The 27,668-nt window shown below is 43.0% G+C and overlaps 1 protein-coding gene across 4 annotated transcripts in view; it reads left to right on the forward strand.

The window, feature by feature from the left end:
- Positions 1 to 27,668, forward strand: part of BMPR1A (bone morphogenetic protein receptor type 1A) — a 149,041-nt gene that overhangs the window by 94,413 nt on the left and 26,960 nt on the right. For all 4 annotated transcript variants that reach the window (XM_077259325.1, XM_077259324.1, XM_077259321.1 and 1 more), the window contains one exon: positions 1,034 to 1,179. In XM_077259325.1, coding sequence (XP_077115440.1) covers positions 1,095 to 1,179 — 85 coding nt within the window. In that variant the 5' untranslated portion in view covers positions 1,034 to 1,094. The remainder of the gene's footprint in view (positions 1 to 1,033; positions 1,180 to 27,668) is intronic.

Consider the following 27,668-nt stretch of genomic DNA (forward strand, 5'->3'; position numbering starts at 1 on the left):
GATGAATCCTTTTTGTTTCCTAATTACTGAGAAGTCACAGATGTGTGAAAAGTAGGCCACAGGTCGAAGGCTGCGTGCCCCTTACCCAGCAGAATTGGAAATGACAGGAATCCTTTTGCTCCACCACTAATTTGCCTGTGTGTTAAATAGCTCCAGAGCCCCAATTAAAAAGAAAAGTTCTTAGGTTTTGATGAACAGACAGATTGAGTTATTTATGGTGGAGGCAGCCACCAGTCGTAATTGAGGCACATCCTTGAACAAATACAAATTATTCCATTCAGGAATAGCGCCAGGCTGACAGGGTCGTGCAGGTCAAGCTCACCGAAACAAGAGGCCAAATGAAAGCCAAAATTTGCTTTCCATTCATCTGAACACAAATCTCCTTTGTCTGCTTTAACTGTTTAGGTGTGCGAGTTGTGCCACAATTTGTTTGAGGTCTAGTTGTAGAAATGTTAAAACTTTTCTTTTTATTTATTTATTTTTTTAGCTCCAATAATGAAAATGGAAATTGACGTATTTGCAAAGTAAATTGTGCCTCATATATTTTTTTTGCAGTATGATTAAATTTTGCAGCTAAAATCTTTAAAGCATAGCTCTGTATTTGTATAGCAATGGGCGAGGTTCCCTGTCTGCAGGCAGCACTGTCAGCAGCAGGAACAGATCCGGTGTAATTTGTAATAAAATGGTTTAATTGTCTCCATCTGAGATGAGTCCAGAGGGTGGTCCTAGAATTAAGTACCCCCCACTATTGGATTTACGCAGGTTATTTTTATTGTTCATAGAGGAATATAGCATTTAAGAAAGTCTGAGTAGTTACAACCCCTTCAAGACCTGTATCTATTACAATTGCTGCTGAGACACAGCTTTTATTATTTTTAAAAAATCTATTAATCTGATGGTTTTCCAGGTTAGGGAGCAGCAAATGGGGCACCATAATCCACGTATCAGATTATGAATTATTAGATCTTTGTGAAACTTAGGGAGATAAATCTATTTCTATCTTGAGTTGTTCATTTTTCTTTTTCATTTACAGGATTGCAAACAAAGAAACATTTGAAGATACTTATCTCCTCAGTCTTCTCTGATTTGATGAAATGCTGTCATTAACGAGCATCAAAATGACAGCGCGTGTGATGGCCACTGTGCTCGGGTGTATTTTATTAGCAGTTCACAGTCAAGGTGAGTTATCATGGCTCTCGTCACGTCCATAACATTCGGGAATTATTGCCACATATCTAGCAAACTGCTGTGCGTTATGTGTTCTAACACCATTCTTAATAGCCAACATTAAAGGGAACCTGTTGAGTCCAGGCTGTCTGCCATAACATGCTAAGAATCCTGCTCTAAGCTAGTGTTGGGGTGTGTTGTTTTTTTCCCCTCTGTTGCTGCCTATTTGGTGAAGCTCATGCATGGGTTGAACTATCTGATAACACCCGCTTGGACTTGATGCAAATTAACTCATTAGGTTCCAAACACTTTGACTGCTAATATCTCCATAATGGAGAGGAGCAATTAAACAATGCAAGTGTCATTTTATACTAAGTTCTACAGCCACGGTTTAGCATGCTCAAAAGGAGTGGAATGTCCTCTTTAAATCCAGTTGAGGAAGCTGGCTGGAGGAGCAACTACAGGGAGAAAATAAAAATGTCTTCTCTCTGCATTTGCTCGCTTCCAGTCATTGGGACGGTGTAGGACGCTGTTAGTCACCACTCGCTATGCAGTGAGTGCTGCTCTAATCACTCCCCTGTAGTCTGATTGACAGTCTGCTCTGTAGCGTGAGTATGCATCGCAGGCTGTGTGTGTCCGAGGGTGATGACATTATAATAGCACCCCGATGACTTGGAAGAAAGCGGCTGCAGGGAAATTAAAACTTTATATATGAGGCCATTACAGATTCCCTTTAACTTTATCTTAAACATGCTTTTCTGTGGGATTGTACGTCAGTGAGCCTCAGACCCCGTGTCCCCATCACCAGTGTGTATCAGGAACACTCCACAAAATCTGGTGTTCTTGAGATGATCTTACTGAATCACCAAAGGTTACCATTTTGCCAATGTCGTCACTTAGAGCCTTCTACTTCCTCCCTTTTCCTGCATTCAACATGTCTTCGTTTACAACTGACTGCCACGCCTTGACAGCAGCTACTGAAATCTAATAATCGGTGCCCACTTCACCTGGCAGTGGATTTAGTCACATGTTCAGTATGTCATCAGTATTTGTAAGCCTAAACCAGGTTGGGTGATAAATACAGGAGTGGTGCATATGTTTCTGTTATACTTTTCCTCTGATCGTTCCACTCCTGGTTTTGGCTTATAAATGGACATAAATACTGACCAATAACTAATAGTGTGAACGTGGCCTTGATGTTGTGCATGATCGCCCTCACTGCAAAACTGCTTTTGAGGCCTAATTTTTTTAATCTTTAAAATTGTAGCGTTTAGATGTTACTGTGCAGGAAACCTCATAATTATTATAGTGGTCTGTCCTGAGAGATGCCATCTTTGTATTTTTGGTGACCATGATGGGAAAAGACAATCGGGTGTTATTGCCCCAACTCTTCACCCACAGGTCAGAGGGCGGCATCACAGAAGCATGGTATCTGCATACATCATTATACCCTTAGCTCATTTCATATGACCATGTTACAGGTATCGGCCTGAGTGTATTACTGGCATGTATTTACCAGCACAAGTTCTGGCCTACACTTGGGCTTAAATATCCACAATCCGACTGGATTTTGCATCCATCTTAAAGGCACAAATGCACCTGTTATATACTTGTCTGAAACTAATAAAGTGGTTTTCTGGGAATAAGATACGGTACTTTGGATTAGCTGCTTGAATTAGCCTAAAATAATAACTTATTACTCAGTCCCTGCTGCTGCCACCATTCTTCTTCGCCACTGCATCAGCCTTTGTTTTACAGGTTGAAGTGTAGGACTTAACCTCTACTGTACATATCACCGCTGCAGCCAATCGCTGAGCTCAGCAGCTCTGCCAATGTAGCCTACACAGCCACTGAGCCCAATGATGGACTTCTTCATGTCACATATAATTGTAACATCACCACTGCATCTTGTAAGCAAAATGTTTATATACCGGTTTTAGACGTCGAGCCTCCATTTCCCTTGTCCGCTGTAGGCATTTATTTCCGATTACGTATTGAATTCCCATGTGCCGTTCAATGAAATTATTGTGGTTCATGAAAGTTCAGTGCATCAGTCAATGACATGTTATGTGAATTCCCATCATAAATTCTTTCCGCATTAAATGAAGTGAAATATCTGCATTTTCTTTGCCACAATTGACATACCCTATAAATCTGACGATTGCTGCTTGCAAAATAAAATGTGATAAATTGAGTTGAATACAGAAAAGCCATTGCATATTTTAGTAAGGAGGACTCCTAAAAGTAAGGATTAGTGATGAGCGAGAGTACTCCTTGCTTGGGTGGTCTCCGGGTATTTGTGACTGCTCGGATATTTAGTTTTTGTTTATGCAGCTGCATGATTTGCGGCTGCTAGACAGGCTGATTACATGTGAGGATTCCCTAGCAACCAGGCAACCCCCACATGTTCTCAGCCTGGCTAGTAGCTGTAAATCATTCAGCTGCAGCTATGAAAACTTAATCTCCGAACACTAACAAATACTCGGAGGACACCCGAGCGTGCTCAAAAAAACCCCAGCAACGAGTACACTCGCTCATAACTAGTAAGGATCATAGTTGTGATTGCAGTGATAGAATGGCACGTCATGTATTTGTATAGGATTATGCTGTATTCTTGGGATGCACAGATGCCAAATACAGCCTGGATCAAAGCAATGCACTGAGTAGTTGTTTCAGGTACAGCTGCAATCACTTGGTATCGCCATCTGTGGGTGCTGCGCTCTAGTTTGGATAGATCTTGTGCATTCCCTGGCAGCGGCCCGCACGTTGAATGGAGCTGTGCTCTCTAGCTCTGGTCAAAGTGTTTACATCCAGCAACTGATGGCACAAATAACGGCTGATCACTGTAAGTGGGGTGACGAGTGTCCTAGCTGCACCAAGCTGACTGGGCAACCCCTTTTAAAGGGCATATGCCAGAAAATTACCTATTGAAATCATGTTCTTGTACTGCATATGGGGCAGCACGGTGGCTCAGTGGTTAGCACTGCAGCCTTGCAGCACTGGAATCCTGGGTTCAAAATCCCACTAAGGACAACATCTGCAAGAAGTTTGTATGTTCTCCCCATATTTGTGTGGGTTTCCTCCCACATTCCAAGGACATACTGATAGGGAATTTAGATTGTGAGCCCCATCGGGGACAGTGATGATAATGTGTGCAACCTGTAAAGTGCTGCAGAATATCTTAGCGCTATATAAAAATAAAGATGATTATTAGTATATATTTTAAAATGATATATTTTATTTTGTAATCTTGCAATCTTCACATTGGCTACTGAGGCATTTTTAGACTCCTGCTTTTTCTTTCAGGAATTTTTTACATGAATGCTCCATATTATAAGAGACAGGATTGCACCAGGTAGCAATACACAGCCGATTGTGCCCACCATTAGCAAAAGGTGATGTCACAGCTGACCCTGCTTCACAATGACCTTTGCACTTGCTAGTTTGACTCTTCAATACAAAAGATAGAGTGGGATCCCAGCACTGTGACTATGTACATGTGGTGGTTCTTGAACAGTAGGATGTTAAAGCACCACTTCATTTTAGAAGCACCCCTCCAGCGCTGAAAAAAAAAAATGGCTGAAGTCCCTGCCCCCAGTCTTCTACTCGCCCTCCGGTATCTTCACCTTTTTTCAGCACCCCTCTGGTCCCGCTGTGCCATCTTGTGGCTTTCATAGACTTGGATTGAAAAGTGACCTCCGGCTCGCTCCAGCAAGTACGAGAGCAGGTCACAAAGAGACAGGCAGGAGCTGGTGGTAATGAAAGGTGACGATGGCGGCAGCTATGTATAAGGGTAGGATCAGGGACCTTAGATTAGTAATATAAAAAATACTGGAGTGGGGCTTTACAGTCTGAAAAGCCAGTGTGAAAATGTCCGGGTTTGTTTTTTTCTATTTATAAAACAGTTTGTGAGATGTATACAAAAAACCCTAAACATCGCCAAATTCAAACACAGCATATTTAACACAAAAACCTGATTTTAAACAATAGGTAATTTCCTGGTGACACATTCCCTTTAATGCTAGTTTATATCGAAATGTCTCCAAAATTCCACTGCGCTGTGGCCATTCCAGCAATCCTTTCAGGATGTCTCCTGGTTTTCAGTCCTGTCGCTTTGCCAGTCATGTGTTTTCAATGGCACTTGGTGAAGGGGTCCAGGAGTGTCTCATTTCAAGCTTATACTAAGAAAATAAAGTGTTCTTCCAATGGCGCCAAGCAAATCAGGCCCAAAGGAAAGTTCAGTTTATCACCTTGACAAATATAAATGCTCACTTGTTCAGCTTTAAAATCTGGTTTATTTTTTTTAGTCTTGTGCTTCACCTGTGACACACAAATAAAATGATTAGCTTCATGCTCTTTTCTCCCCGACATTTGGAAGCCCTTGTAAAGTCGCACTCCTTAATTGCTGCTGCCTCCAAGATGTGTATTATGTTAGTAGAAACATGGCACAGCGCAGAAAAATGTATCAAAGCCGAGGATTGTGCGAAATGAAACTGCACTCGGAACACATGGTCTTAATTGGGTCCTAACTTTGCGTTTTTGGAAATGGATGATAATGGCTTAGTTAATTGTGAGAATGCAAACAGTCCAAACTATAATGCAGCTAGCCATGTTTCATTAATGATCGGCTCAGTCAGATGGCTATAAGGCCGGGTTCACACAAGTGGATCAGTGCAGATTTCAGACTGACTGCACCTAAAATACTAACGCCACCAAGTACCCAATGAATGAGCTACACACTCATTTGTCAATGCTTTGATTTATATTTCGGTATGTGCAGCACATCTCCTCATATATACAGGTAATGTGCTGCCGAGAAGATGCTCTGCATATGGGGTATTAGGGTATGTGCACGCGTTGCGGAGTTGGCTGCGGATTCGCAGCAGTTTTCCATCCGGTGTACAGTACCATGTAAGCCTATGGGAAGCCAAATCCGCAGTGCACATGCTGCGGAAAATACCGTGTGGAAACGCTGCAATTTAATTTCCGCAGCATGTTAATTTTTTTGTGTGGATTCTGCAGCATTTTACAACTGCTCCTCAATAGGAAGCCGCAGGTGTAAAACTGCAGGTGAATAAAAACACTGCAAATCCGCAGGTGATCCACAGGTAAAACACAGTGCGTTTTACCTGCAGATTTTTCAAAAACTGAGCGGTAAAATCTGCACAGAAATCCGCATCATGGGCGCACAGCCTTAGTGATTATATCCCCATCATAATCTACCAACAAACAAGCACCAAACTTATGTATAATGTAGTAGAACAGCGCTTGTACCTGGCCTCCGCCATTGTAAATGGGCCGCAGTTTGTGTGCGGAACGCGAGGAGAAAATGATTAATGTTGGGCGCTGCAGAGTCTGTAAAACGACCAGCGGGAAGATCTAGGAAGCAAGGCTTTATTAACGTGTTTCACAGTTGCTCCAACTCCTTCATTTGGTATCTGTTCAAGGAGTTGGAACAACTGTGACACACGTGCTCCATAAAGCCTGTCTCTATATCGTCCTGGTTACATAGTCCGACATGACCGCGCTTTCTCCTCACCTTCCTCATCATGATTTGTTCCTGACCTCCATCGCGTCAGCAGGTGGAGCAGCAACCAGGTCCCTTCACCTTCCAAGCGTCATGTGGTGTTGTGCTTGCAATTGTGTTATCCGCCGCTCCCGCGAGTCTTTATTCATTATTTCTCATCCGCCGGTTGTACGTATGGAGCGCCAGTGCTTCTGTTTTTCCTAGTTTGCATGGAGGTCTCATGCCTGTTGGGGGGAGATGAGGGTTAGGCAGTTTGCATTTAATTGCCTGCCTTACTTTTATTTTTTTGCTCTGCCTGGAGATGAGCTGCCATCATGGTGCCTGGCAGTGGTTTACTCCACACTTAGCTTTAAAAATACATGAGCGCTCATGAGTGTTCCTATGTATGAGGCGGTCAGCAGAGATACCTGTTGGACACATTTCTTTTACCTAAACAGTCTGGACATCTTAAAGGGATGCCATCCTCAGAAAATTATTTAAATCAGGTTTTTGCGTTGATGAATTTTGTATTATTTTGATATTTTCCCTCATCTGTAATAAAGATTAGTAATCTTTCCATTTTCACAAAAATTTGATTATAATAATAGGTCATATTCTGATTGTCTTCCCTATAGGGTACGTGCACACAAGTCTCTTAAGTTCTGGCGAATCGGGCAAGTTTTTCAGATGCCTCTTTTGGTAACTGCTGTTTTGTCTCGAAGCGTTATTTGTCATTTTTTTCATTGCTTTCCTTGGTGCTCTTCCAAAAGTTTTGGCACTGGCATTTTTTTAGGGTCTGCCAATGGTTTTTTTTTGATCCCTTTTTTTTTTTACTGTTTTCAGTTTGTTCTTTCACTCCATTAACTATTAACTTTTTTTTTTTCCAAGTAAAATTAACAGCTAAATTCTCCAAAAGACATCCTGGAGTATATTTTGAGCCTTCACAGTGACGTGTATTGTTAAGTATAGAGCTTCTTCTGAGCAGAAAACACCAGAAGAATGAGCATGTCAGTTATTTTAACTGCTTGGCGGCTTTGGAATTCTAAAGCCAGTCGTTTTTCCATAGCAATGCATGTGCAGAAACTGCCTGAAAAACAGGTTGTATGCACATACTCAACCGGAACATGGCAATTTTTTAAAGGGCCACTGTCACCCCCTCCAGCCATTCTAAACTAAAAGAGCCACCTTGTGCAGCAGTAATGCTGCATTCTAACAAGGTGGCTCTTTTAGTTTTTGGTGCATGTATTCCCAAAATAAAGCGTTTTATAACTTCTCCAAAATACCTGTCTTTCGCCAGGGAGGCGGGTCCTCACCCCCCTGCTTGAAACGCCACACTGCCGTCACTTAAATCTTCAGGGGCGCTGGGCTCCGCCCCCTCCGTGCTGTTTTCGCATGAAATCTGGCGCCTGCGCTGTGTAGTACTGTCTGGTGCAGGCGCAGTGAGCTTTGGCCGTCTGACGTCACAGCCAGGCTTGCAGACGGCGCCTGTGCGGCCACCCACCTTGGTAATCCCAGCCCCGCAGTGTGTTATGCATTATGCACAGTGCGGGGCAGAGATTACCAAGGTGGGTGGCCGCACAGGCGCCGTCTGCAAGCCTGGCTGTGACGTCAGACGGCCAGAGCTCACTGCGCCTGCACCAGACAGTACTACACAGCGCAGGCGCCGGATTTCATGCGAAAACAGCGCGGAGGGGGCGGCGCCCGGCTCCCCTGAAGGTTTGAGTGACGGCAGTGTGGCGTTTCAAGCAGAGGGGTGAGGACCTGCCTCCCTGGCGAAAGACAGGTATCTTGGAGAAGTTATAAAACGCTTTATTTTGGGTATACTTGAACCTAAAACTAAAAGAGCCACCTTGTTAGAATGCAGCATTACTGTTGCACAAGGTGGCTTTTAGTTTATAACGGCTGGAGGGGGTGACAGTGGCCCTTTAAATCTGTTATATGGTTCCAGACAAAAATCATTTTTATGTATTTCTAATTTTATGGCTTTTGCCAAGGAGACATTGCTCACAGGATTCTCTTTAGGCTTAGAACCCTCAAAAACGGGATAAATGAAAACTGCTCATTTCTTTGGATTGATATGGTGAATTAAAAAAACTGGCCATTTTTGACTAAATGACAAGTCCTTTTTAAAAGGAGTCTGTCAGTACAGAGTGTCCAAACTAAGCACAGCATCTAGTAGGGGATACATCCTAAATAAATATTACCTACAGCGTTTTTAAACCACTGTAATGTTTTCCTGAATTCCTTCTTTATGCATATATGCTAATGAGGTGCTCAGTGCACCCTTGGTGTGGCCGAGCAGCATTTTCCCAGCCGCTTGTTATACATGTATCTTCCATGATTGACGGCAGTGGCTCCTGTAACCTGTACATGTATAACAAGTTAGAGAGAACGTGTATGGAGCTGCTTGGCCATGGCAGGGGGTATTAAGCACCTTATTAGCATATTTTAATAAAGAAGGATTTTGGGAAAACACCACAATGGATAAAGGTACATTATGTATCAGAGCTTTGACCCCCTTCGAAAGTAACCATTAACCAGTCTACACAAAAATGCTGACTAGTTAGACGTGTAACAAAAATGTCTTATTAATGTCAAACAACGATAAAATACATCACAAATTTGAAAATGTACATTTATAGTAATATACTGTTTTTCATTATATATTACTTTCAAGGTTTTAGTGGGGGGGGTTTCACACTTAATGAAAAAATGGAACCCAAAGTGAACATGACAGCAATCCGTTAACGCAAATGTGTAATAAAAGTTGCAATCATTATTGAAAACATGTAGCCTAAAGGCCAAAAAAATGAAAACCATATATAAAAATAAATCCACACAGTAAAAGGGCAGCATGACGGCTGGAGTACCCTGCATGTGTAAGGCTTGGCATACATAGAAATGTCCTAATGTCAAACTAATACAAAAACAGGGCACATAGGGAATAATCTTGTGTATGAAAATGTATAATCCATACGAATAATGGCAGGTTTGCATCAAAATGAGTTTTTTATCCTCAAATATATAAATGCTAATCCAAAGTATCAATATGTCTGTGTATGTGTGTATATCTGTATGTATGTATAGTATATAAACAAGAAACAAGTGTATGTATCGACGATAATGTCATAATGGTGACTATGTCGTAATAGGTTGTAATGGTGACGGTTATTTCATAATAGGTATATGGGCATGAACTATGGGATGTAGGTTGTGTGATGGGTATATGGGCACGGGACTATGGGATGGAGGATATGTATGATGGGTTTATGGGCACGGGACTATGGGATGGAGGATATGTATGATGGGTATATGGGCATGGGACTATGGGATGGAGGATATGTATGATGGGTTCATGGGCACGGGACGATGGGATGGAGGATGTGTATAATTGGTATATGGGCACGGGACTATGGGATGGAGGATATGTATGATGGGTATATGGGCACGGGACTATGGGATGGAGGATATGTATGATGGGTTCATGGGCACGGGACTATGGGATTGAGGATATGTATGATGGGTATATGGGCACGTGACTATGGGATGAGGATATGTATGATGGGTATATGGGCACGGGATGATGGGATGGAGGATGTGTATAATGGGTATATGGGCACGTGACTATGGGATGGAGGATAATCATTATAATTTGTTATAACTATCCACAGTTAGTTACCATGCCCGGGCAACACCGGGTTCTTTAGCTAGTAGCTAATAAAACCCTGTAGTAAGGAACACTACAGATCAGAAGCAGGTAATTGCATGCCCACCTCATCTGAATATCGTTGTGCACAATGTGCTTATTGATGGCTTCCCCTTAGGCCATGTTCGCACGGTCAGTATTTGGTCAGTATTTCACCTCAGTATTTGTAAGCCAAAACCAGGAGTGGAACAATCAGAGGAAAAGTATAATAGAAACCCGTCACCATTTCTGTATTTCTCACCCACTCCTGGCTTTGGCTTACAAAACGTGTGTATGTGGCCTTGGGTTACACTGTCAGTATCGGATTGGAATCCCATTGAAAGCAGGTAGATATGCAAAACACAAAGATTGTGAGAACTCAAAGCACTGATGACACAAGAATGGCGTGCGATCAGTCAAGATTTGGCCCATAAGCTGGAATCCAGCTGCCAGAGTTGAAAGAAGAGCAGAAATCTTGAAAAATGCAATAAATATTCAATCTTTACATAAAGTTGATTTACATTGTCAATATGAGTAAGTAAGAAATTATGAAATTCTGATAATGTTTACGTTAGTAACTATGGAAACATCTGACAAGATTTAAAAACTGTGAAAACAAATGTGTAGGTCTCCAAAGTTTTGTCAGCAGCTGCATATGGGGCATGGCATAGGTGGTGGGCTTAAAGCTCTGGAAGTCTTCACACAGAGGCTGGACAGACATCTGTCTGGGATCATTTAGGGAATCCTGCTTTGAGCAGGTGGTTGGACCAGATGACCCAGGAGGTCCCTTCCAACTCTACCATTCTATGATTCTCTCCACAGGTCAGTCCCATGTAATTGGCTGGGTGTGAGGCTGCAATACCAGGCTCAGCCACTACATAGTGAAGAAGTGATTCTTGTAAATATTGGAGGGATGCTGTCACATCTTTAATCAGCCGAGTGGGGGTGTGATGTGCCACCAATGTGAAAGCCTTGAAAAATTGCCCACATTTGAGTGAGACCTAATTGTAGCTGTTTTCCATGTACGCAAAAAAAATGGTACGAGTCACCAATGTTTCTCATCCTAGTTTCATCACTGTTTGGTCTTTGTCCGTTTTTACCATCTGCAATTCATCAGTGGTTTAACAATATGAAAACAAAATTGCAAAGCACCTCCTGTATATTGCAATGTTGAAGGGAATCTGTCAACAGGTTTTTGCTATTTAATCTAAGGGCAGCATAAAATAGTGCAAGATAGGCTGATTCCAGCAACGTGTCACTTGGGCTGTGTGCTGTAGTTTCAATACAATCAGTATTTTATCAGCAGGGCATTCACTGCCAGACTAGGTCTAAAGGTACAGTCACACTCGTGTATATCGCCGCAGCGTCGCTAACGAGCCAACCTAAACTAGATCGCTGGAGCGTCGCTGTTTAGGTCGCTGTAGAGACGTCAAACACAGCAACTCCAGAACGATGCAGGAGCGATCCAGTGACGTAACGGCGACTCACTTCTCGTTCTCGCTGGTTGTTAGCTCCATGTCAAACAGCCGGAGTGTACCGACTGGCTAGAAGGAGACACTGTGACACCCCCTATGCTCGTTGCTGGCGTCGTTGTTTTTGCTGTCAAACATGAAGATACACGCCGACCTGGGGACAAAATAAAGTTCTGGACTTCTAGCTCCGACCAGCGATGGCACAGCAGGATCCAGATCGCTGCTGCGTGTCAAACACAACAAGATCGCTATCCAGGACGCTGCAACGTCACGGATTGTTGTCGTTCTCTTTGCAAAGTTGCTGAGTGTGACGGTACCTTAAGACTAGTCTGTGTAACCCCACCCGTACCACTGATTGGCAGCTTGCTGACAATTCACAGGGTCTCTGCCCCTAGATTATTCAGCTCTCAGATTACATAGCACAATTCTGCTGACAGATTCCATTTAATAACCTGTTTATTCATTGTATGTTCATTCGCGTATAACCCATGTTAAAATTATACACGGATCGAACATGTATGTTAAAAATGGATGTCTGAACAAGGCCATAGTTTAATAGTGAACTCTGCAGGAATATCCAAGTTCACCTTGTTCCTCATAAGTGTGAGTATACCTTCTTCCTCCTGCTTTTGTATATGCTGGGTTCCTTAGTAACTGCTTAGACTTGCTGTCGGTGACCTGCTTTACGGTCGCTATTTGTATGGTAGTGGTTTTCTCTTTTACCTAAGAGACTCGAACTACATAACACTAAAGGTACCGTCACACTAAGCAACGTCGCCAGCGATCTGTGACGTTGCAGCGTCCTAGGGAGCGATATCGCTGTATTTGACACGCAGCAGCGATCAGAATCCCGCTGTGAAATTGCTGGTCGCTGCTAGAAGGTCTGCACATTATTTGGTCGCTAGGTCGCCGTGTATCGCCGTGTTTGACAGCAAAAGCAACCATACCAGCGATATTTTACACTGGTAACCAGGGTAAACATCGGGTTACTAAGCGCAGGGCCGCGCTTAGTAACCCGATGTTTACCCTGGTTACCAGCGTAAAATGTAAAAAAAACCAAACACTACATACTCACATGCTTCCCCCGGCGTCCGCTTCCCACACTGACTGAGCGCCGCAAATTGAAAGTGAAAGCACAGCACAGCGGTGACGTCACCGCTGTGCCCTGCTACTGCCGGCGCTCAGTCATTACAGGAAGCGGACGCCGGGGGACGCATGTAAGTATGTACTTACATTTTACGCTGGTAACCAGGGTAAACATCGGGTTACTAAGCGCGGCCCTGCGCTTAGTAACCCGATGTTTACCCTGGTTACCCGGGGACCTCGGCATCGTTGGTCGCTGGAGAGCGGTCTGTGTGACAGCTCTCCAGCGACCACACAGCGACGCTGCAGCGATCGGCATCGCTGTCGCTATCGCTGCAGCGTCGCTTAGTGTGACGGTACCTTAAGGAAATAGCATTGGGGTTCTGTGACACTTCCGTAGTCTGGATCAGTTTTTCATCCATTTTATTTTTAAATTCCTAGTTTTATATGCGCTTGCGATTTATTATACATTAGTACAGGTACTGATTTTGGATCAAGGCAAAAGTTGGAATTTCTAAACACTTTTAGCCTAGTTCGTGTGTTCTTATTTGTTCTTTTTTTCCATTCATATTTTAGCAATGTTAACAGAAAGCAATACAAAGTTAATCCCTTAACAAAATCTGACATAAATAGCATAAAAAGGACAACTCAGACCACAATACAGAAGAAAACAGTAAAAACAAGTAAACAATATATATCTTTCACCTGTATTTTTATACTGAAGTGTAAATAAACCCTCAGGGCAAACACTTTCCTGTATACTGAAGTCATCTAATGGCAACAAGCAAATAGTGACTGGAATGTGTGCAGATAACTGTCAACCAGTGCACCTACTAGCAATACTTTGGACGCAGTGCATGCTCGCTGTGTCCAAAACCCTGCCGTCTGTTGAGCGCAGGTAAATCCGGATGTGTTCACTGAACCATGCGGATTCAATACATTTCTTTTAATCATAGACTGGTATAGTTGGAAGGGACCTCCTGGGTCATCCAACCCCCTGCTCAAAGCAGGATTCACTAAATCATCCCAGACAGATGTCTGTTCAGCCTCTGTTTGAAGACTTCCATTGAAGGAGAACTCACCACCTCTCGTGGCAGCCTGTTCCACTCATTGATCACCCTAACTGTCAAAAAGTTTTTTTCTAATATCTAATGTCTCCCCTCCCATTCAGTTTTATCCCATTGCTTCTAGTCTTTCCTTGTACATATGAGAATAAATATGATTCTTATACAATGTGACAGCCCTTGAGATATTTGCAGACAGCTATTAAGTCTCCTCTCAGTCTTTTTTGCAACCTAAACATTCCCAAATCCTGTAACCGTTCCTCATAGGACATGGTTTGCAGACCCATCACCATTCTGGTTGCTCTTCTCTGAACTTGCTCATTTGTTAAAGTGTTTTTTTAAATTGTGGTGCCCAAAACTGCACAAGGTATTCCAGATGAGGTCTGACCAAGGAGGAGTAGAGGGCAATAAGGACTTCACGTGATCTAGACTGTATGCTTCTGTTAATACATCCCAGAGTTGTATTTGCCTTTTTTGCTGCTACATCACACTCTTGACTCCTGTTCAGTTTATGATCTATTAGTATACCCAAGTCTTTTTCACATGTGCTGTTGCTTAGCCCCATTCCTCCCATTCTGTATATGCATTTTTATTGCCCAGATTTAATTAGCATTATTCCCTGTTTAAAACCATTCTGTTAGTTGCTGCCCACTGCTCCAGTTTATTTATATCTTTTTAAATCTTCTCTCTTCTCTAATATTAGCTATCCCTCCTAGCTTTGTGTCAGCAAATTTAAATCGGTGTACCCTCAATTTCTAAATCTAAATCATTGATAAAGATGTTGAACAATACAGGGCCCTGGACAGAGCCCTGTGGTACCCCACTTGAGACATTCTTCCAACTGGATGTGCAGCCATTTACGACCACTCTTTGGGTCCAATCACTAAGCAGGTTTTAAATCCACCTAACAGTTGCCTTGTCCATTCCATACTTAGTCATTTTTTCAATAAGGATGGTGTGAGATACTTTGTCGAATGCTTTGCTGAAGTCAAGATATGCTATTATCTACAGCATTTCCCTGATCCACCCAGTCAGTGATTGTCATAGAAGGAAATTACGTTAGTCTGACATGACTTATTAGTTACAAACCCATGCTGACTCTGGTTAATCACTTCATTCTTATCCAGGTACTTACATACATGTTGTTTAATAATTTGTTCAAAGATCTTTCCTGGTATAGAAGTCAGACTCACCGGCCTATAGTTCCCTCAGTCCACCTTCTTCCCCCTTCTCAAGTCTTCTGGGACTTCTCCTGTTCTCTATGAATTTTCAAAGATTATGGAGAGTGGTTCAAAAATATCTTCTGCTATCTCCTTCAGTACTCTGGGGTGTAATTCATCTGGACCTGGAGACTTGAATTCATTTATGTTCGCTAAGTGTTTCATCAGTATCTTTCTGCTTATAGATATCCTGGATTCTTCTATTCCTTTAACCCTAGAACTCATACCCATAGAAATCTACACATTCACGCACCTGGGGCCTTTTAGGCCTGTTTACAATTATCATGGAATAACTCAAATAAAAATACTTTTCAAAATTTATTTTACAATTGCAAGGTAAGGATGCATTCCAACTAGCGCTGGGGTCCGCCAGGAGGGGATCCGTAATGGATCTGACCTCCTGGTGACCCCAGCTAAGGCTGGCGGAATCCTGGAGTTACCAGGAGGTCAGAACCATTATGGATCCCCTTCTGGCGAACCCCAGCGCTACTGGGAACACAGCCTAAGATGTGTATATTTCAAAACATAATTATGTGCATAAAACAACAAAAAAGTAAGTAAACGGGCACGCCAAATATAGGCATTCTATATGCAATTTTTTTTTTTTTTAAACATTTTTTGGTTGTAGCCAACTTGGTGCAGGAATATTTATTTGTAACTTTACATATTCCCCTGACAATTCTTGCATATTATTTTTTCGGCTGAATGTTCCTTGCATACATTTTGTCCGCAAGTAGAACAGAAACGCTCCGATTTTCTTTCCTTCTTTGCTGGACAAATATAGCAGCGCTTTCTTTTTTTTCCTCTTTGCTCTGGATGTTCCAGAAAGCGTATTCCACATCGGATCATTGCCTCCGTAATTTGCCTTGATAAGCATATCTGTGTATCACATGTAAACCTAGTACAGGCCTAAAAGGCCCCAGGTGCGTGAATATGGGGTAGTCCAAAAAAAAGGTTGTTATACCGAAATGTCTGTAGCATAAAAATATATGAATAACTGGAAATTACTAACAACTATATGCCTGAGGATTACCTAGATTTTCAAAATTCTAACTAAAGTACTTTTACAAAAAATAGAAAACAAGTAACCTGGCAGGCCTGCGAGGCCCCAGGTATGCGTTCTAGGGTTAATAGGACAGTGAAGATCAGTTGATGTTACATTTCCTTTCTGAGAGAAAACAGATGCAAAATAGGAATTTAAAAGTTCAGCCTTCTCAACATCCTTTCTTACCATTTCCAGCCATTGGATCACTCCGATTCTCTTTGAGGCTCTTAAAATCTGCCTTTCTGAAATCTAAACTTGAAGTCTTCACAGGACTTCCTCCTCTAGTTGTCCAAAATTCTAAAATACCATGGTCGCTACCTCCTAGGGTCCCAGCCACTCTTACCTCCTCAACCATTTCCTCCCTGTTTATAAGGATTAGATCCAAGGTAGCAGATCCCCTTGTTTTCTCCCCTACCATTTGGAAGATAAAGTTGTTAGCAAGAGAGGATAAGCATTTGCTTGACCTGTTCGTTTTGCCTGAGAGAGATTCCCAACAGATGTCTGGATAGTTGAAATCTCCCATGACCACTGTCATATTTTTTAGGGAACTTGGCCATTTGATGCAGAAAGAGTAAATCCATATCCTCAGCTTGCAAAGGCATCCTGTAGTAAATGCCTACAATGGTGTCCTTTCCATTGTTCCATCCTTGTATTCTTACCCAAACACTTTCCACAGAACTCCCAGTCTCTGAAGCTTCAATCTCTGTGCAGATATACGCTTTTCTAACATACAATGTGACACCACCTCCTCGTTTATCAAGTCTGTTTCTTGCAAATAAGTTGTATCCTTCTAGCCTTGTATTCCAATCATGTGTATCGTCCCACCAAGTTTCAGTGATTCTAATGACATCATATTTCTTCTCCAATGTTAGTAGTCCCAATTTTCCTTGTTTGTTGCCAATGCTTTGTGCATTTGTATATAAACATTTTAGTTTGTGATTGGTTTCTCCTTCTCCAATATTTTTATTACTTAGTTTTTTTGTCTTTGTTCTTCCTTTCCACTTCTAATAGCGGAGTTCTCAATAGTACAGTATTTGTCAGGTGTATGGCTTTTTCTGGCCTTTTGCTTCCCTTCCCACATTGTTCTAGTTTAAAGCTCTCCTGATGAGTGTAGCAAGGCGACTTCCAAATACATGTTTTCCAGTCTTCGTAAGGTGCACCCCATCTCTAGCAAGCAGTCCATCGTATAGGTTATTAACTCCGTGATCCAGAAATCCAAATCCTTGCTGACGGCACCATCGACGTAGCCAGTTGTAATTTGTAGCGTCTCCGCAAGAGAAATTGAAATGCTGCGGAGTGGAAAGACATGCCACTAGTGATGAACGAGTATACTCGTTGCCCGGGTTTTCCCGAGCACGCTCGGGTGATCTCCGAGTATTTGTTATTGCTCGGAGATAGTTTTCATCACCTCAGTTGCATGATTTGCAAGTCGCTTTAGATAAGTCTCTATGAGCTTTCCACAACTTACCACTGGAATTTTGCCCATTCCTCAAGGCAAAACTGCTCCAACTACTTCAAGTTAGATGGTTTCCTTTGGTGAACAGCAATCTTCAACTCTGATCAGATTCTCAATTGTATTTAGGTCTGAGCTTTGCCTAGGCCACTACAAAACATTTCCCCTTAAATCATGCTTTGGGTCATTGTCTTGTTGGAAGGTGAACCTCCATCCCAGTCTCAAATCACTGACAGACTGACACAAGTTTTGCTCAAGAAAAACCCTGTATTTCACACCATCCATTTTCCCCTCAACTCGGACCATTTTCTCTGTTCATACTTCCGATAAACGTCCCCACAGCATGATGCTGCCACTACCATGTTTCACTGTGGGGATGTTGTTCTGGAACTGATGAGCTGTTTAGCTCATCACTACCTTTCTGGCCAAAAAGTTAAATTTTAGTCTCATCTGACCACGACACCATCCTTCATACATTTGGGGAGTCTTCCACATGTCTTTTGGTAAACTCAAAACTAGCCTTACAATTTTTGTGTGTAAATATAAAGGCTTTTTTTTCTGCTCACTTTTCCATAAAGTCTACCTCTTTGGAGTGTATGACTTATTATGGTTGTATGGGCAGATACTCCAGTCTCTGTTTGGGATCTTTGCAGCTCCTTCAGGGTTACCTTTGGTCTCTATGCTGCCTCTGATTAATGCCCTCCTTGCCCGGGCTGAGAGTTTTGGTGGGCGGCCCTCTCTTAGCAGGTTTGTTGTGATACCATCTTTCTATTTGATGATAATAGATTAGATGGTGCTCTGGAGGATCATCAGTGATTGGGATTTTTTTTTTTTTTTTAATAACCCAACCCTGACTTTTCTTCTCACAACTTTGTCCCTTAATTGTTTTGAGACCTCCTTAGTCTTCATGGTGTTTGGCTAGGGGTGTCTCTTTCTTAAAGGGATTGTCTATTGCTACTGCTAGGACAACCCCTCCTTGGGCTAAATGTTCGGCATCGGTAAAATAAACAAGCAAACGCTCTGTAGTAAGTAAACTGTAATAGTACATGTAAATAACATGGGGTACTTAGTTATACTGTAGCCACATTATTATTATTATTATTATTATTATTTATTATTATTATTATTATTATTATAGCGCCATTTATTCCATGGCGCTTTACATGTGAGGAGGGGGGTATACATAATAAAAACAAGTACAATTAATCTTGAACAATACAAGTCACAACTGGTACAGGAGGAGAGAGGACCCTGCCCGCGAGGGCTCACAATCTACAAGGGATGGGTGTGGATACAGTAGGTGAGGATAGAGCTGGTAGTGCAGTGGTTTGGTCGATCGGTGGTTACTGCAGGTTGTAGGCTTGCCAGAAGAGGTAGGTCTTCAGGTTCTTTTTGAAGGTTTCGATGGTAGGTGAGAGTCTAATATGTTGTGGTAGAGAATTCCAGAGTAGGGGTGATGCGCGAGAGAAAACTTGTATGCGATTGTGGGAAGAGGAGATGAGAGGGGAGTAGAGAAGGAGATCTTGTGAGGATCGGAGGTTGCGTGCAGGAAAGTACCGGGAGACGAGGTCACAAATGTATGGAGGAGACAGGTTGTGGATGGCTTTGTATGTCATGGTTAGGCTTTTGTACTGGAGTCTCTGGGTAATGGGGAGCCAGTGAAGGGATTGACAGAGGGGAGAGGCCGGGGAATAGCGGAGGGACAGGTGGATTAGTCGGGCAGCTGAGTTTAGAATAGATTGGGGGGGATGTGAGCGTGTTAGAGGGGAGGCCACAGAGAAGGAGGTTGCAGTAGTCGAGGCGGGAGATGATGAGGGCATGGACTAGGGTTTTTGCAGATTCTTGGTTTTGGAATGTACGGATCAATGAAATATTTTTGAGTTGAAGGCGGCAGGAAGTGGAAAGGGCTTGGATATGTGGTTTGAAGGAGAGATCAGTGTCAAGGATTACCCCGAGACAGCGAGCTTGTGGGACTGGGGAGAGTGTGCAGCCGTTTACTGTAATGGATAGGTACGTTGGGGGGGGGTGGGGGGGTGGTGGTCGCGTGAGATGGGGGAAAGACTATGAATTCTGTTTTGTCCATGTTAAGTTTTAGAAATCTAGTGGAGAAGGAGGATGAAATAGCGGATACACATTGAGGGATTCTGGTTAGTAGGCTGGTGATATCTGGTCCAGAGATGTAGATCTGTGTCGTCAGCATAGAGATGATACTGAAAACCGTGAGATTCTATGAGCTGTCCCAGGCCAAAAGTGTAAATGGAGAAGAGCAGGGGCCCTAGATCTGAACCTTGCGGGACTCCGACAGATAGGTGGCGAGGTGATGTGTGAGTGGGAGACGCTGAATGTCCGGTCAGTTACAGTACAGACCAAAAGTTTGGACACACCTTCTCATTTAAAGATTTTTCTGTATTTTCATGACTATGAAAATTGTACATTCACACTGAAGGCATCAAAACTATGAATTAACACATGTGGAATTACCGTATTTTCCGGCGTATAAGACTACTTTTTAACCCCTAAAAATTGTCCCAAAAGTCGGGGGTCGTCTTATACGCCGGGCACGGGTGCACAGAGCGATCCTGGATGGTTCCCAGGGTCTGAAGGAGAGGAGATCCATATTCATATAAAGAATAAAAATAAAAAATATGGATATACTCACCCCTCAGACGGACCCTGGCTCTCACCGGTGCAAGCGTCTGCCTCCGTTCCTAAGAATGCAGTGAGTGAAGGACCTGCGATGACATCGCGGTCACATGAGCGGTCACGTGAGCGATCGCGTGACCGCGACGTCATCGCAGGTCCTTCACTCACTGCATTCTTAGGAACGGAGGCAGACGCTTGCACCGGTGAGAGCCAGTGGCCGTCGGAGAGGTGAGTATATCCATATTTTGTATTTTATTCTTTATTTTTTACATGAATATGGATCCCAGGGCCTGAAGGAGAGTCTCCTCTCCTCCAGACCCTGGGAACCACACGCCATATAAGATGACTGGGCGTATAAGATGACCCCCATCTTATACGGCGGGTATATCCCAAATTCCATATTTTATATGGAAAAGTTGGGGGTCGTCTTATACGCCCAGTCGTCTTATACACCAGAAAATACGGTATATACTTAACAAATAAGTGTGAAACAACTGAAATTATGTCTTGTATTCTAGGTTCTTCAAAATAGCCACCTTTTGCTTTGATGACTGCTTTGCACACTCTAGGCATTCTCTTGATGAGCTTCAAGAGGTAGTCAATGGGAATGGTCTTCCAACAATCTTGAAGGAGTTCCCAGAGATACTTAGCACTTGTTGGCCCTTTTGCCTTCACTCTGCGGTCCAGCTCACCCCAAACCATCTCGATTGGGTTCAGATCTGGTGACTGTGGAGGCCAGGTCATCTGGCGTAGCACCCCGTCACTCTCCTTCTTGGTCAAATAGCCCTTACACAGCCTGGAGGTGTGTTTGGGGTTATTGTAATGTTGAAAAATAAATAATGGTCCAATTAAAAACAAACCAGATGGAATAGCATGCCGCTGCAAGATGCTGTGGTAGCCATGCTGGTTCAGTATGTCTTCAATTTTGAGTAAATCCCCAACAGTGTCACCAGCAAAGCACCCCCACACCATCACACCTCCTCCTCCATGCTTCACGGTGGGAACCAGGCATGTAGAGTCCACCCGTTCACCTTTTCTGCGTTGCACAAAGACATGGTGGTTGGAACCAAAGATCTCAAATTTGGACTCATCAGACCAAAGCACAGATTTCTACTGGTCTATTGTCCATTCCTTGTGTTCTTTAGCCCAAACAAGTCTCTTCTGCTTGTTGCCTGTCCTTAGCAGTGGTTTCCTTGCAGCTATTTTACCATGAAGGCCTGCTGCACAAAGTCTCCTCTTAACAGTTGTTGTAGAGATGTGTCTGCTGCTAGAACTCTGTGTGGCATTGACCTGGTCTCTAATCTGAGCTGCTGTTAATCTGCAATTTCTGAGGCTGGTGACTCGGATAAACTTATCCTCAGAAGCAGAGGTGACTCTTGGTCTTTCTTTCCTGGGGCGGTCCTCATGTGAGCCAGTTTCTTTGTAGCGCTTGATTGATTGGTTTTTGCCACTGCATTTGGGGACACTATCAAAGTTTTCCCAATTTTTCTGACTGACTGACCTTCATTTCTTTAAAGTAATGATGGGCACTCATTTTTGTTTACTTAGCTGCTTTTTTCTTGCCATAACACAAATTCTAACAGTCTATTCAGTAGGACTATCAGCTGTGTATCCACCAGACTTCTGCACAGCACAACTGATGGTCCCAACTCCATTTATAAGGCAAGAAATCCCACTTATTAAACCTGACTGGGCACACCTGTGAAGTGAAAACCATTCCCGGTGACTACCTCTTGAAGCTCATCAAGAGAATGCCAAGAGTGTGCAAAGCAGTCATCAAAGCAAAAGGTGGCTACTTTGAAGAACCTAAAATATAAGACATATTTTCAGTTGTTTCACACTTTTTTTGTTAAGTATATAATTCCACATGTGTTAATTTATAGTTTTGATGCCTTCAGTGTGAATGTACAATTTTCATGTCCTGAAAATACAGAAAAATCTTTAAATGAGAAGGTGTGTCCAAACTTCTGATCTGTACTGTAGGTATGATGAGATACAGGATAGGGCCAAGTCTGTGATGCCAAGGGATGAAAGGGTCCGCAGCAACAGGGAATGGTCCACTGTGTCAAAGGCAGAGGATAGGTCCAGGAGGAAGAGGATAGAGTAGTGTCGCTTGCTCTTGGCGGTTAATAGGTCATTGGTGACCTTAGGGCAGTTTCAGTGGAGTGGTGTGACCGGAAGCCTGATTGTAAGCGGTCGAAGAGGGAGCAGGAAGAGCGATGGGAAGACAGTTCAAGATGGACTTGTTGTTCCAGTAGTTTTGAGGCATAGGGGAGAAGTGATATGGGGCGATAGCTCGATACAGAGGATGGGTCAATAGAGGGCTTTTTGAGGATAGGTGTGATTGAGGCATGTATAAAGCTTGAGGGGAAAACACCAGTTGTTAGTGATAGGTTGAAGAGATTGGTTAGGGTTGGGATGAAGACTGTGGTGGGGTTTGGGATAAAGTGGGAAGGGATCCCGGGTCAAGTGCACAGGTGGTGAGATGCGATCTTGAGAGTAGAGTGGAGAGTCGATCTTCTGTAATGGTGGAGAAGTTGGTTTTGGAGGTGGAGGGCTGGGTAGTTGGGAGGAAGGGCTCTGGGGGTTGTCGACTAAAACTGTCTCTGATGTTCTCAATCTTCTGCTTGAAAAATGAGGCAAAATCTTCAGCTGAGATGAATGGGGAAGGAGGAGGTGCTGGAATGCTCAGTCTCAATTTTTTTTGGGGGAAACATCCATCAGTTTTTGTGAAAAAAAGCTTTTCAAAATGCTAAAAACCAAATACTTATGAAAATCTGATCCAGCGCACTGATGAGGATGAGAAAAAGCTGCGTGAATTCAGCCTTAGGCCTCTCAGATGCTTTTTTTTGTTTTTACACCTTTTTTTGACATACAAGAAAAGTAGTATACTGGATCCAATTTTGTTCCATTGTTCAGTCCAATTGATCATTTTTGCAATCTGTGTGGATTTTTTTTTTTTAATTAAAAAAAAAATGAAGCTGCTCCTATGTATTATGAAAACACGTCAGCGCTCTGTTTGCACACAGAAGGCATTATTGTGCTTTTTTTTCATGGGCCAATATGTGGCTTCAACCTAATGTTTTGAAGTCGGAGAAATTGTAGAAATGCTAGGTTTTTAATAGACCACATTGCGCTTAGATTTTCGGTTTCAGCCACCACCGTTGTTTCTCAATAGACAGCCTGTGGAAATGTGATCATCAGCCTTGCAGGACACGCTAAAGCTTGCCCTCCTCCCCTGACCAGTACCATGTGACGTTGTGGGCATCAGTAGGGGCCACCAGAATGGAGCAGCTCTGCACAATGGCCAGTTCATTATCAGAGGCTGGCGCCTATTAACTCTTGCCCTCTGCAGACCTTCAGAGTCTGCCTGTGCAGCTTAGGCAGTGGATAGTTCACTTAAGAAAGCAAGAAAGGAAATAAAAGCAACTGTTGGAGAAAAGGCTGATTCAGTGCACATTGCCAGACCTCAGTCTCCTTTGTGACTGCTGAGGCAATAAAAGAAGGGGGAGACATGTGGAGACAAGTTGTGTGCTGTGTTCTCCAGAATTCCTTGCCACATGCTCAGCCTTCTAGTATATTGTTCTTTTTAACTCAAACACGCCAGTTCTTTCATCTTTCCTCACCTTTTTAATTGCATTTCTTTGTATTCATTTTCTGGCAGAAGGTCCCTGATTCTTGGGGGTCCGTGCACTCATACTTTACCTGAGGATTTTCTATCTGGGTTTTTGGACATTAAAATAGCCAAGGTGATAGAGTAGCTGCAACGTGTGTCAAATTTGAGAGAGTCTCCTCCTCAGAAATTGTTGCTGCAAAAATATTAAAATGCGCAGCATGTCAATTTTTTATGTGGATTATCTGAGGATTATTCGGGAAGTCAAAATTCACAAAAACTAAACCATTTAATTGAGATTATTTCTAATTGCCAGCAGATCTACAGGAGAATCCACTAGTCTATACACGTGTAAAATAATAATTATCATAATAACATTCATCAAGGTTCAAAAAAAAAACCCCCTCTCCTTCCTTTACCTTTCTGTGGCGAGAACGTTCTCCTGCTTCACTTGTGGTGCTTGTAACCCTCACCACAGATGGCCCGATGTACAAAGGTGTGGGGAGCAGGTACGACTATGGCAGAAGTGGCAGGAAAGGAGGCTCGCCTGGCACTCTGATATGGGAGAGAGGACATGCTATTGGCATCCATCAGCTGAGTGCAGTAGCCCAATGGGCATAGTTATCAGAACATGAACCTGGAGCACAGACGCGGTGCATAGACCCTTAGTATGTATGGCTTTCTACATTTCATGCAGGTTGATGATTTGCTCTTGAGCTTGTAATTTTCGAGCTGACAATGACTTCATATAAGGTCATTCACGCTCTTTTTCTTTTTTTTTTTTGTGTGTGTGCTTTATTTTGTCTACAAAATTCAGGCTTTGTCTTAAGGCTTATTGATCTGTGTTACTGAAGCCTTTTGCTTGTCTATACATTGTCTAGCCATGAGATGGTAATTTGTCTCCAGTGGCAGGTTATGCCGTCTTTTATATCCTTAGGAAGCATCAAGCCCAGCATTTAGAGTAGAGAACGTTTTTAGTTCTGACTAATTGACTCCAACTTTAGATCTATGTATTAATTATTTGCATTGGCTTTTGATATACAAAGTATCTTCATGGATGCAAGCAAAATCATTTTATCAGATCTATTAAGCCTTCTACAGAACCCCAACAACAAGCCTGTGTCTGATGGTTGTAGGCCTTGCTCCAGACGCCACTGGTATTTCCAAGCTCGAATTAAGTGGCTGCAGGTGAAATCCTGTATTCCAGTGGTCAATCATACGTCGCAGCCCTCTGTGGTCATCTGCATGCCATGTGAAATAGCAGGAATATGCTCTTCAGACTTCTAGCATCAGTGGGCACATCACGGTTGGCCAGGTATCATCTGAACCTTGACATTTACTCATAGTTCCTAATTATTTTGGTTTGCACATAATAATCCTATGAAAATGTAATGATATTTGCCTAGCTGCTAATAAAAATGTGCTAACAGCTCTTAAAGGAAATGTATCATCAGAAGATGATCTGCTGTTCAAATAGGGTTTTATAATACACACACCTTTGTATGTGCAGGTATGCATTTTTATATAGGTAGGTAGCTATCTACTATATAATTGTCTAAGGGTCACTTCCGTCTTTCTGTCCTTCTGTCTGTCACGGATATTCATTGGTCGCGGCCTCTGTCATGGAATCCAAGTCGCTGATTGGTCGTGGCAAAACGCCCACGACCAATCAGCGACGCGCACAGTCCGGAAGAAAATGGCAGCTCCTTACTCCCCGCACTCACTGCCCGGCGCCCGCATACACCCCTCCGGTCACCGCTCACACAGGGTTAATGACGGCGGTAATGGACCGTGTTATGCCGCGGGTAACGCACTCCTTTAACGCTGCTATTAACCCTGTGTGACCAAGTTTTTTACTATTGACGCAGCCTATGCAGCGTCAATAGTAAAAACATCTAATGTCAAAAATAATAAAAAAAAATAAAAAATGATTATATACTCACCTACGCCGCCTTTCCCGCTCCTCGCGATGCAAGCGGAACGTTCCGGTGGCAAGGATGGTCTGGCAGAAGGACCTGCCATGATGTCACGGTCATGTGACCGCGACGTCATCACTGGTCCTGCGCGACAAGGACCTGCCGTGATTTCACGGTCATGTGACCGCGACACGGTCACGTGACCGCTACGTCATCACACCCTGGGACCGGATGCTATCGCCTGCACCCCACACAGGCGACAGAGCTACAACGCGCCTGCGGAAGGTGAGTATATGTTTATTTTTTTAACCTGTGTCATACGTGGCTGGGCAATATACTACGTAGCTGGGCAAAATACTACGTGGCTCTGTGCTGTATACTACGTCACTGGGCAATATACTACGTAACTGGGCAATATACTATGTGGCTCTGTGCTGTATACTACGTCACTGGGCAATATACTATGTGGCTGAGCAATATACTACATGGCTGGGCAATATACTACGTGGCTGGGCATTATACTACGTGGACATACATATTCTAGAATACCCGATGCGTTAGAATCGGGCCACCATCTAGTGTACAGTCATGGCCAAAAGTATTCACACCCCTGCAATTCTGTCAGATAATACTCAGTTTCTTCCTGAACATGATAGCAAACACAAATTCTTTGGTATTCTCTTCATTTAATTTGTCTTAAGTGAAAAAAACACAAAAAGAATTGTTCTAAAGCCAAATTGGATATAATTCCACACCTAACATAAAAAAGGGGGTGGACAAAAGTATTGGCACTGTTCGAAAAATCATGTGATGCTTCTCTAATTTGTGTAATTAACAGCACCTGTAACTGACCTGTGGCACCGAACAGGTGTTGGCAATAACTAAATCACACTTGCAGCCAGTTGACATGGATTAAGGCTGGTTTCACACTTGCGTTTTGATCTGCAGCGTTTTAAAAAAAAAAAACGCATGTGGTGAAAAAACGCATGTAAACGCGGCAAAACGCCGCGTTTTTTAGACGCATGCGTTTTTGCATGCAGAAAAAAAAGCGGCGTTTTGCCGCGTTTACATGCGTTTTTTCATGCGTTTGCGTTTTTTAAACGCATGCTGAAAAGTGTGTGACAGCTGCCAATCATCAAAATCAACTAGAAAACCCACTATAAATAGAAATAGCTAGGGTTAGGGTTAGGATCCCTAGGGTTAAGGTTAGGGGTAGCTTTTTATTAGAATGTCCTGGTCACCAGGTCACTGATAAGCCACCCCCACCATCAAGGTGATAAAGGGATCCAAACCCTAACCCTAACCCTGACAAGCCACCCCCCACCATCAAGGTGATAAAGGGATCCTAACCCTAACCCTGACAAGCCACCCCCCACCATCAAGGTGATAAAGGGATCCTAACCCTACCCCTAACCCTAGGGATCCATAGGAATTGGCTATTATGTTGACCTGGTGACCAGGACATTCTTCTAATAAAAAGCTTTGTTCAATATGGACACCCCAAGATATACGGTATTGCTATAGAGTACTAAAAATATAAACTCGTAGACTATTGACTGTCATATAGGGTTAGGGGTAGGGTTAGGGTTTGTATCCCTTTATCACCTTGATGGTGGGGGGTGGCTTGTCAGGGTTAGGGTTAGGGTTTTCTTGTGTGTTTCTATAAAAACGCATGCGTTTTTAACGCAAGCAAACGCATGTGCTTAAAAACGCATGCGTTTACATAGGCAGCAATATATTTTTTTGCCGCAAATAAATGCATGCGGTTTTTTTTTGCGGCAAAAAAAACGCCGATAGAAAT

The sequence above is a fragment of the Ranitomeya variabilis genome, chromosome 4 (genome assembly GCF_051348905.1).
Source record: "Ranitomeya variabilis isolate aRanVar5 chromosome 4, aRanVar5.hap1, whole genome shotgun sequence".
Classification (NCBI taxonomy): domain Eukaryota; kingdom Metazoa; phylum Chordata; class Amphibia; order Anura; family Dendrobatidae; genus Ranitomeya; species Ranitomeya variabilis.